The 10,863-nt window shown below is 56.1% G+C and overlaps 1 protein-coding gene across 1 annotated transcript in view; it reads right to left on the reverse strand.

Annotated features, from left to right (window-relative positions):
* The window catches only part of LOC147081218 (uncharacterized), a gene marked incomplete at its 3' end in the record, with an annotated part of 124,595 nt that extends 115,180 nt beyond the window's left edge, over positions 1 to 9,415 (reverse strand). The window contains exon 1 of the mRNA XM_085980893.1: positions 8,926 to 9,415. Within this exon, the coding sequence (XP_085837019.1) occupies positions 8,926 to 9,364 (439 nt within the window). The remainder of the gene's footprint in view (positions 1 to 8,925) is intronic.
* Between the last annotated feature and the right edge of the window lie 1,448 nt (positions 9,416 to 10,863).

A 10,863-nucleotide genomic window follows, 5' to 3' on the forward strand; every position in this document is an offset into this window, starting at 1 on the left:
GAGGTCAACTCATTATCAGTACCCCGCAGAACCTGGCTTCAGTGCAGGAAGAGATTTCATGACCTTCTGCGCACTGGAAAAGTGAGTATGAATTTCCCATCACCCTCAATCTGATCCCCATTGCCTTTCCTCATCAGCACTCAGCTTTAGCAATCTCTTCCTCCACATCCACTTGACACTGACATCCATGCACCCTTACCCATTCCCTCTCTCTCTATGGTCACATTCACCTAACTATTCAACTATGCAGCTCCCTATCACTGTGATGCAATTACAACTTACAAAACACAGGGAGGGCCCTTGGTCTAGTCACCTCACTCCATCTTTGTCTCCTTCTAAGCATCTATGCTATGGATTCTCTACACTCACTCCTTCATTCTCACTCAACTTCCACTTGTCTCCCTCATTGCAGGAAAAGAGAGCTCACAATAAAAGGGAAAGAGCGAGGACAGGAGGAGGGCCACCCTCAGTAGCCCAGCTCACCACCTGGGAGGAGGCGGTCCTGGAGATCGTGGGAATGGAGGAAGATTCCCAAGTGGGGGACGTACAGATGGGTGCATCACAGCAAGCTGGTGACAGAATAGATTTCCATCTCTCTCACTGACATTGCATGAGTCACTGATAATGACTCTGATGCTCAAACAGATGGACTTATGATCATCTGCAACATGCAATGTGCATGTAACCTTGGCATCACATCTCTGACTCTTTCCTTTACTCCCCCACAGGACCATCGCAAGCACCCGTCCCCACTAGCCAGGAGGAAGAGCCTGAGCATCCAGACTCCTCAGAAGAAGCTGCAACCTTTGAGGGCGCAGCGTCAGCAGAATTCAGCACACCCAGCACCAGTGCAGACACTCACACCTCGGTGGGACCTTCGCGAGATAGAGTAGTGTTGTCACCTGGTGTATTACAGCTCACAAGTGAGCATCAGCAGATGGTGGAGACAGGGACAGCAGTGGAGAGTTCTCGTCGGAGGGCGCCGGACTCTCCCAGTTCGGCTCAGCTGCATGTCGACCCTGTGCCTCTGGGTCCATCCACAAGATCAGCAGTGCTGGAACTCCAGGAACAGTTGCAAGAATCTCTGGCAGGTTTTGTCTCCAGGGTCGCTGCGAGTGTGAAGCGAATGGAGGAGTCCATTGCGAACATGAGCAGAGCCTTTGTGGAGTCATTGGCGCATGAACGCATCACCATGGAAAGGATGGCAACCTCCATGGAGGTGATAAGTCGCCAGAGTGCAGAAAACATGGTGAGTGTTCTGAATAGAATGTCATCTCTGGAGGAGCGATGGTCATCTATTGAACAGAGAAATCAGACCTTCATGGAAGTCGTTCTGAGTAGGACTGCCAGTGCAGATACAGATCCCCATGGCCCCCCTGATGTGCAGCAAGGTGCTCTCAAGCCACTTGCAAGCACTGAGGGGGACCTGACCCATGAGAGGGAAGTTGGTGGCAGACATCAAGGAAGTGGGGGTTGCTCTCCAAGCGCTCACACGTCTATGCCACTGCAGAGCCCTCGGTCAGAGCCCCACCAGAGTCCACACCCAACTGAGATCGGCGTCTCAACCTCTGCACAGCTGCAGGAGCAGCAGAATGTTGGCGAGCCCTCACAGGTTCACCACCCCAGAGGACGCCCGCCAAAGGTGTCGAGACAGGAGCAGCAAGAAAGTGAGCAAGGGGCCTCCACATCTGCTGAAGCCACAGGGGAAGCACCACGTAGTCACTTGGGTGAAATTTGATGTTTAATGTTAAAAAGCCATCAGATGGTTACTGTAAATAAAAAATCTGATGGCTACTGCTGCAGTTGTGGCGTGTGTCATTTTGCTAATGGGACTTCCACATTGAGGGCTTAGGATTACTTGGTATATGCCTCAGTTGAGGAAGCGCTCAGTGAAGGTGGCGAGAGGGGTTTCCCAGGAGGTCACACTGGAGATGGGTGTCAGGCTCCAAACTTCCACAGCTGTGGTTATGCCTTCTGAAAGTTCCCCCAGACCTGAGACAACAAAGTCCTGCCACCTGCAAATGATGGCTGATCAAATATTCTATTTAATGGTGGAGCTACAGCTAATAGTCAGCAATCCACTTGTACTCCTGCCAGGTTTCACCGTCGTGTTTCAGAGCAGGCGTGCTTCACGTCGGAAAAGGGTTAAAATCACAAAGGCCTTTCAAAATGGGATTATAGAGGCAATTTAGTGCTTGTTAAGGGCCTTAAGGGCCTATCCCGCTTCTTGGAGGCGGGACGGAGACGGGAGCAGTAAACACCATTTCTTGAAAATTGCTTGGAGGCAGGATGGAGGCGGGGTTGGGCCCGCCTGCCACTTTTTGCAATTTTAACACCCCACATGCCTCCATTCTCGCCTCCATGGCCCTGTGAAATTTGAGCCCAAAGTATTTGTTTAATTTCTCTGCCATTTCCTTATTCCCCATTATAATTTCTCCTGTCTCAGCCTGTAAGGGACCCACATTTACTTTCATTAATCTTTTCCTTTTTACATACCTATAGAAACTTTTACAGTCTGTTTTAATGTCTCTCGCTAGTTTACTCTCATATTCTATTTTCCCTTTCTTTATCAATTTCTTGGCCCTCCTTTGCTGAATTCTAAAATCCTCCCAATCTTCAGGCTTGCTACTCTTTTTGGCAACATTATAAGCCTCTTCCTTTGATCTAATACTATCTTTAACTTCTCTTGTTAGCCACGGTTGGACCACTTTTCCTGTGGGCCTTTGTGCCTTAAAAGAATGTATATTTGTTGTAAATTATGTATTAATTCTTTAAATGCTAGCCATTGCTTGTCTACCGTCATACCTTTTAATGTAGTTTCCTAATCTACATTAGCCAACTCGCCCCTCATACCTATGTAGTTTACTTTGTTAAGACCCTAGTTTTGGATTTAACTAAATCATTTTCGAACTTAATATAAAATTCTATCATATTATGGTCACTCTTCCCTAAAGGCCCCTTTACTACAAGGTTATTAATTAACCCTTTCTCATTGCACAATACCAGATCTAAAATAGCCTGTTCCCTAGTTGGTTCCTCAACATACTGATCTAGAAAACTATCTTGTATACATTCCATGAATTTGTCCTCCACACTATTACTGCAAATTTGGTTTGCCCAGTCTATATGTAGATTAAAGTCCCCCATGATTACTGTATTACCCTTGTTACATGTGCCTCTAATTTCCTGATTTATACTCTACCCTACATTACAACTACTGTTTGGGGGCCTATAAACAACTCCCACCAATGTTTTCTGCCCCTTGCTGTTTCTTAGCTCCACCCAAACTGATTCTACTTGATTTTCGGAGCTACGGTCCTTTCTCTCGACTGTCTTTATCCCATCCTTTATTATCAGGGCTCCCCTCCTCCTTTTCCATTTTGCCTATCTCTTCTAAAAGTTAAGTATCCTGGAATATTTAGTTCCCAACCTTGGTCACTTTGCAACCACATCTCTGTAATGGCTATTAGATCGAATCTGTTAATTTCTATCTCTGCTATTAATTCATCTATTTTGTTGCGAATGCTTCGCGTATTCAGATATAGTGCCTTTAGCTTTGACTCTATTTTTCCCTGATGTCACCTTAGTCCCTGATGCCTTATTCCCTTTGTTACTCTCTCTGTCCCTTCCTGACCCACTCTGCTTATTTTTACCCCAAACTCTACACTGCTCTAGAGCCTTGACATGTCTCTCGCTGCTTTTAAATTTACTCTTTCCTGAATCCTCCCCCCCTCCTTCATATAAAGAGCTCTTCCCTCATACTCGGGGGTCTGTTCCCTCGTGTCGGGGGTCTGTTCCCTCGTGTCGGGGGTCTGTTCCCTCCTGTCGGGGGTCTGTTCCCTCGTGTCGGGGGTCTGCTCCCTCGTGTCGAGGGTCTGTTCCCCCGTGTCGGGGGTCTGTTCCCTCGTGTCGAGGGTCTGTTCCCTCGTGTCGGGGGTCTGTTCCCTCGTGTCGGGGGTCTGTTCCCTCGTGTCGGGGGTCTGTTCCCTCGTGTCGGGGGTCTGTTCCCTCGTGTCGGGGGTCTGTTCCCTCGTGTCGGGGGTCTGTTCCCTCGTGTCGGGGGTCTGTTCCCTCGTGTCGGGGGTCTGTTCCCTCGTGTCGGGGGCCTGTTCCCTCGTGTCGGGGGTCTGTTCCCTCGTGTCGGGGGTCTGTTCCCTCGTGTCGAGGGTCTGTTCCCTCGTGTCGGGGGTCTGTTCCCTCGTGTCGGGGGTCTGTTCCCTCGTGTCGGGGGTCTGTTCCCTCGTGTCGGGGGTCTGTTCCCTCGTGTCGGGGGTCTGTTCCCTCGTGTCGAGGGTCTGTTCCCTCGTGTCGGGGGTCTGTTCCCTCGTGTCGGGGGTCTGTTCCATCGTGTCGGGGGTCTGTTCCCTCGTGTCGGGGGTCTGTTCCCTCGTGTCGAGGGTCTGTTCCCTCGTGTCGGGGGTCTGTTCCCTCGTGTCGGGGGTCTGTTCCATCGTGTCGGGGGTCTGTTCCCTCGTGTCGGGGGTCTGTTCCCTCGTGTCGGGGGTCTGTTCCCTCGTGTCGGGGGTCTGTTCCCTCGTGTCGGGGGTCTGTTCCCTCGTGTCGGGGGTCTGTTCCCTCGTGTCGGGGGTCTGTTCCCTCGTGTCGGGGGTCTGTTCCCTCGTGTCGGGGGTCTGTTCCCTCGTGTCGGGGGTCTGTTCCCTCGTGTCGGGGGTCTGTTCCCTCGTGTCGGGGGTCTGTTCCCTCGTGTCGAGGGTCTGTTCCCTCGTGTCGGGGGTCTGTTCCCTCGTGTCGGGGGTCTGTTCCCTCGTGTCGGGGGTCTGTTCCCTCGTGTCGGGGGTCTGTTCCCTCGTGTCGGGGGTCTGTTCCCTCGTGTCGGGGGTCTGTTCCCTCGTGTCGGGGGTCTGTTCCCTCGTGTCGGGGGTCTGTTCCCTCGTGTCGAGGGTCTGTTCCCTCGTGTCGGGGGTCTGTTCCCTCGTGTCGGGGGTCTGTTCCCTCGTGTCGGGGGTCTGTTCCCTCGTGTCGGGGGTCTGTTCCCTCGTGTCGGGGGTCTGTTCCCTCGTGTCGGGGGTCTGTTCCCTCGTGTCGGTGGTCTGTTCCCTCGTGTCGGGGGTCTGTTCCCTCGTGTCGGGGGTCTGTTCCCTCGTGTCGGGGGTCTGTTCCCTCGTGTCGAGGGTCTGTTCCCTCGTGTCGGGGGTCTGTTCCCTCGTGTCGGGGGCCTGTTCCCTCGTGTCGGGGGTCTGTTCCCTCGTGTCGGGGGTCTGTTCCCTCGTGTCGAGGGTCTGTTCCCTCGTGTCGGGGCCTGTTCCCTCGTGTCGGGGGTCTGTTCCCTCGTGTCGGGGGTCTGTTCCCTCGTGTCGAGGGTCTGTTCCCTCGTGTCGGGGGTCTGTTCCCTCGTGTCGGGGGTCTGCTCCCTCGTGTCGAGGGTCTGTTCCCTCGTGTCGGGGGTCTGTTCCCTCGTGTCGGGGGTCTGTTCCCTCGTGTCGGGGGTCTGTTCCCTCGTGTCGGGGGTCTGTTCCATCGTGTCGGGGGTCTGTTCCCTCGTGTCGGGGGTCTGTTCCCTCGTGTCGAGGGTCTGTTCCCTCGTGTCGGGGCCTGTTCCATCATGTCGGGGGTCTGTTCCCTCGTGTCGGGGGTCTGTTCCCTCGTGTCGGGGGTCTGTTCCCTCGTGTCGGGGGTCTGTTCCCTCGTGTCGGGGGTCTGTTCCCTCGTGTCGGGGGTCTGTTCCCTCGTGTCGGGGGTCTGTTCCATCGTGTCGGGGGTCTGTTCCCTCGTGTCGAGGGTCTGTTCCCTCGTGTCGGGGGTCTGTTCCCTCGTGTCGGGGGTCTGTTCCATCGTGTCGGGGGTCTGTTCCCTCGTGTCGGGGGTCTGTTCCCTCGTGTCGGGGGTCTGTTCCCTCGTGTCGGGGGTCTGTTCCCTCGTGTCGAGGGTCTGTTCCCTCGTGTCGGGGGTCTGTTCCCTCGTGTCGGGGGTCTGTTCCCTCGTGTCGGGGGTCTGTTCCCTCGTGTCGGGGGTCTGTTCCCTCGTGTCGGGGGTCTGTTCCCTCGTGTCGGGGGTCTGTTCCCTCGTGTCGAGGGTCTGTTCCCTCGTGTCGGGGGTCTGTTCCCTCGTGTCGGGGGTCTGTTCCCTCGTGTCGGGGGTCTGTTCCCTCGTGTCGGGGGTCTGTTCCCTCGTGTCGGGGGTCTGTTCCCTCGTGTCGGGGGTCTGTTCCCTCGTGTCGGGGGTCTGTTCCCTCGTGTCGGGGGTCTGTTCCCTCGTGTCGGGGGTCTGTTCCCTCGTGTCGAGGGTCTGTTCCCTCGTGTCGAGGGTCTGTTCCCTCGTGTCGGGGGTCTGTTCCCTCGTGTCGGGGGTCTGTTCCCTCGTGTCGGGGGTCTGTTCCCTCGTGTCGGGGGTCTGTTCCCTCGTGTCGGGGGTCTGTTCCCTCGTGTCGGGGGTCTGTTCCCTCGTGTCGGTGGTCTGTTCCCTCGTGTCGGGGGTCTGTTCCCTCGTGTCGGGGGTCTGTTCCCTCGTGTCGGGGGTCTGTTCCCTCGTGTCGAGGGTCTGTTCCCTCGTGTCGGGGGTCTGTTCCCTCGTGTCGGGGGCCTGTTCCCTCGTGTCGGGGGTCTGTTCCCTCGTGTCGGGGGTCTGTTCCCTCGTGTCGAGGGTCTGTTCCCTCGTGTCGGGGCCTGTTCCCTCGTGTCGGGGGTCTGTTCCCTCGTGTCGGGGGTCTGTTCCCTCGTGTCGAGGGTCTGTTCCCTCGTGTCGGGGGTCTGTTCCCTCGTGTCGGGGGTCTGCTCCCTCGTGTCGAGGGTCTGTTCCCTCGTGTCGGGGGTCTGTTCCCTCGTGTCGGGGGTCTGTTCCCTCGTGTCGGGGGTCTGTTCCCTCGTGTCGGGGGTCTGTTCCATCGTGTCGGGGGTCTGTTCCCTCGTGTCGGGGGTCTGTTCCCTCGTGTCGAGGGTCTGTTCCCTCGTGTCGGGGCCTGTTCCATCATGTCGGGGGTCTGTTCCCTCGTGTCGGGGGTCTGTTCCCTCGTGTCGGGGGTCTGTTCCCTCGTGTCGGGGGTCTGTTCCCTCGTGTCGGGGGTCTGTTCCCTCGTGTCGAGGGTCTGTTCCCTCGTGTCGGGGGTCTGTTCCCTCGTGTCGGGGGTCTGTTCCCTCGTGTCGGGGGTCTGTTCCCTCGTGTCGGGGGTCTGTTCCCTCGTGTCGGGGGTCTGTTCCCTCGTGTCGAGGGTCTGTTCCCTCGTGTCGGGGGTCTGTTCCCTCGTGTCGGGGGTCTGTTCCCTCGTGTCTGGGGTCTGTTCCCTCGTGTCGGGGGTCTGTTCCCTCGTGTCGGGGGTCTGTTCCCTCGTGTCGGGGGTCTGTTCCCTCGTGTCGGGGGTCTGTTCCCTCGTGTCGGGGGTCTGTTCCATCGTGTCGGGGGTCTGTTCCCTCGTGTCGGGGGTCTGTTCCCTCGTGTCGGGGGTCTGTTCCCTCGTGTCGGGGGTCTGTTCCCTCGTGTCGGGGGTCTGTTCCCTCGTGTCGGGGGTCTGTTCCCTCGTGTCGGGGGTCTGTTCCCTCGTGTCGAGGGTCTGTTCCCTCGTGTCGGGGGTCTGTTCCCTCGTGTCGGGGGTCTGTTCCATCGTGTCGGGGGTCTGTTCCCTCGTGTCGGGGGTCTGTTCCCTCGTGTCGGGGGTCTGTTCCCTCGTGTCGAGGGTCTGTTCCCTCGTGTCGGGGGTCTGTTCCCTCGTGTCGGGGGTCTGTTCCCTCGTGTCGGGGGTCTGTTCCCTCGTGTCGGGGGTCTGTTCCCTCGTGTCGAGGGTCTGTTCCCTCGTGTCGGGGGTCTGTTCCCTCGTGTCGGGGGTCTGTTCCCTCGTGTCGGGGGTCTGTTCCCTCGTGTCGGGGGTCTGTCCCCTCGTGTCGGGGGTCTGTTCCCTCGTGTCGGGGGTCTGTTCCCTCGTGTCGAGGGTCTGTTCCCTCGTGTCGGGGGTCTGTTCCCTCGTGTCGGGGGTCTGTTCCCTCGTGTCGGGGGTCTGTTCCCTCGTGTCGGGGGTCTGTTCCCTCGTGTCGGGGGTCTGTTCCCTCGTGTCGGGGGTCTGTTCCCTCGTGTCGGGGGTCTATTCCCTCGTGTCGGGGGTCTGTTCCCTCATGTCGGGGGTCTGTTCCCTCGTGTCGGGGGTCTGTTCCCTCGTGTCGGGGCCTGTTCTCATTCCAGTGACACTTTCTTCACATGGGGAAGGGGGCTTTTTCCCACAGACCAGCTATTGCCCCCCGCCCGCCCCGTATTCCCTTCCTCCTCTCCCCGTAAACTTCTTTGGCTGTTTATGGAGCAGTCTGTGATGAGCAGCCGCCCACCCCAGGAGCACGTCTCAGACCCGAACATCAGCTATTTCTCCGAAGGTGACTGACTCAGGATTGTGTCTCAGACCCAGTTTGTAATCCTCCCCCTCAGGGAGTGCTGCAGGACAGACGGATACCTGCAATGGTGGGTCTCGGTGAGGCAATTCTTTCATCTGGAAGATATCTATTTGGTTCCAACAAGCACTTATTGGGCAGGTGGGGGGCAAGGGGAATAAAGGGAATGTGAGCAACACTTTTTGGGATGTATCCAGGACTTGCTGGAGATGTTTCTAGCCGGAGTTAAGAAGCTTTGATTGACTTTGTTCGGGGGAATGAAGTGAGTGAAATGATCAACATGAGAGTCGGAGAATTGGGAATTGCCGACCTCAACTTAGGGTCAGTGTGTAAATAGGAAAAGGACATTGAAAAGTCAAGTATAAGGGAGCAGACTTGATGAAGACAAAGTTCAGGGAGATAAGAGACCTGGGACAGATTAACTGGGCCGAAAGCAGCTTGACGAATCAGCATTGAGCAATCTTGAAATTGATAGAGAACAGAATAAATATCCTCCGGTTAACTGAAAAAGGGAATCATTAAAGTATTGGGTTCCATGGATAAGAGAGAGACTGAAACAGAACGGGGAGGATTGTGGGGATGGGGAAGGGTGACATACCCATCAGCATCATTCGATCCAGATGTTCTCTCAGATTTTGTTGCATTTTGAAAACGTTCTTGCATTTTAATCTGACTTTGCTCCTGTTCTGCTCCTCGCTCTGTGTTGGGATTCTCTCCTGGGCCACCACATTACTCCTCTGCTGCGTGTCCCCGGGCTCCTTTGTTTCCCAGTAAGGTGATTCCCTTCCTGTTGGGCTTTGGAGGAACCCACTGCTGAGGCTGTGGACCGGGCCCTCGCCCCTCGCTGGCCCCTCGCTTCCCAGGTCAGGGGACAGCCTGTCCGTGTCGGAGGACAGACGGGCGTTCTTCCCCAGAAGGAATCCCTTCTTCAGGCCACCTATGTTTCTGCCTGTGATCCGTTGCTGAGGTTTATGCTCTGAGCTCCTGAGCAAGAAGCCTTTCTGTAGGCCGCCAAAGGCCCGTGGACTCCCTCCCATGCCGACATTCCCTTGCGGTGTTTCCAGGCTTCTCCTCTCGCTGTCTCTCGTTTCCTGAGGATCAGAAGATGTTGTTTGAGATGCAATTGGACTGTACAGTTTAGTACAGATGAACACTTAAACCTTTCCTCACCAAGCCTGCAATTTCCCAGCGGGTTTGCCTGATTTTTTTCGGGTGGAAATTGGGCTGATTGCTGCAGGCATTTCACTGCATCCCATTTTCTGTCGGTTTGTGGGTGGGTGTCGGAATGCGCCCGGACCTTACTCCAATAACACTCAAGAAGCTCGACACCATCCAGGAGAATGCAGCCCGTTTGATTGGCACCCCATCCACCACCTTAAACATTCACTCCCTCCACCACCGGCATACCGTGGCTGCAGTGTGTACCATCTACAAGATGCACTGCAGCAACTCGCCAAGGCTTCTTCGGCAGCACCTCCCAAACCCGCGACCTCTTCCACCTAGAAGGACAAGGGCAGCAGGCGCATGGGAACACCACCACCTCCAAGTTCCCCTCCAAGTCACACACCATCCTGACTTGGAAATATATCGGCCGTTCCTTCATCGTCGCTGGGTCAAAATCCTGGAACTCCCTCCCTAACAGCACTGTGGGAGCACCTTCACCACACGGACTGCAGCGGTTCCAGAAGGCGGCTCACCACCACCTTCTCAAGGGCAACTAGGGATGGGCAATAAATGCTGGCCTTGCCAGCGATGCCCCACATCCAGTGAACGAATAAAAAAAGCTGGTCTCTGTCTCCCTCCCGTATTCTGTGTGTCTAAGCTCAGTACGAGCTGAGCTCCAGCAGCACAGATTGAGGAGGACAGGGTCCGAGGTCGTCCGGTTCCCAGGCTGCAGGAAGGCCAACAGAAAAACCCTTCCATAGGGGCCTGGCAACAAGGGGGCGGAGTTGGATGGGGTACAGTGTGTGTGAGGGTGGGGAGTTGGATGGGGTACAGTGTGTGTGAGGGTGGGGAGTTGGATGGGGTACAGTGTGTGTGAGGGTGGGGAGTTGGATGGGGTACAGTGTGTGTGAGGGTGGGGAGTTGGATGGGGTACAGTGTGTGTGAGGGTGGGGAGTTGGATGGGGTACAGTGTGTGTGTGAGGGTGGGGAGTTGGATAGGGTACAGTGTGTGTGAGGGTGGGGAGTTGGATGGGGTACAGTGTGTGTGAGGGTGCGGAGTTGGATGGGGTACAGAGTGTGTGAGGGTGGGGAGTTGGATGGGGTACAGTGTGTGTGAGGGTGGGGAGTTGGATAGGGTACAGTGTGTGTGAGGGTGGGGAGTTGGATGGGGTACAGTGTGTGTGAGGGTGGGGAGTTGGATGGGGTACAGTGTGTGTGTGAGGGTGGGGAGTTGGATGGGGTACAGTGTGTGTGAGGGTGGGGAGTTGGATGGGGTACAGTGTGTGTGAGGGTGGGGAGTTGGATGGGGTACAGTGTGTGTGAGGGTGGGGAGTTGGATGGGGTACAGTGTGTGTGAGGGTGGGGAGTTGGA

This window comes from Somniosus microcephalus, unplaced genomic scaffold (assembly GCF_052327205.1).
Source record: "Somniosus microcephalus isolate GS21.2 unplaced genomic scaffold, FLI_Smic_1.0 scaffold661, whole genome shotgun sequence".
NCBI classification, from domain to species: domain Eukaryota; kingdom Metazoa; phylum Chordata; class Chondrichthyes; order Squaliformes; family Somniosidae; genus Somniosus; species Somniosus microcephalus.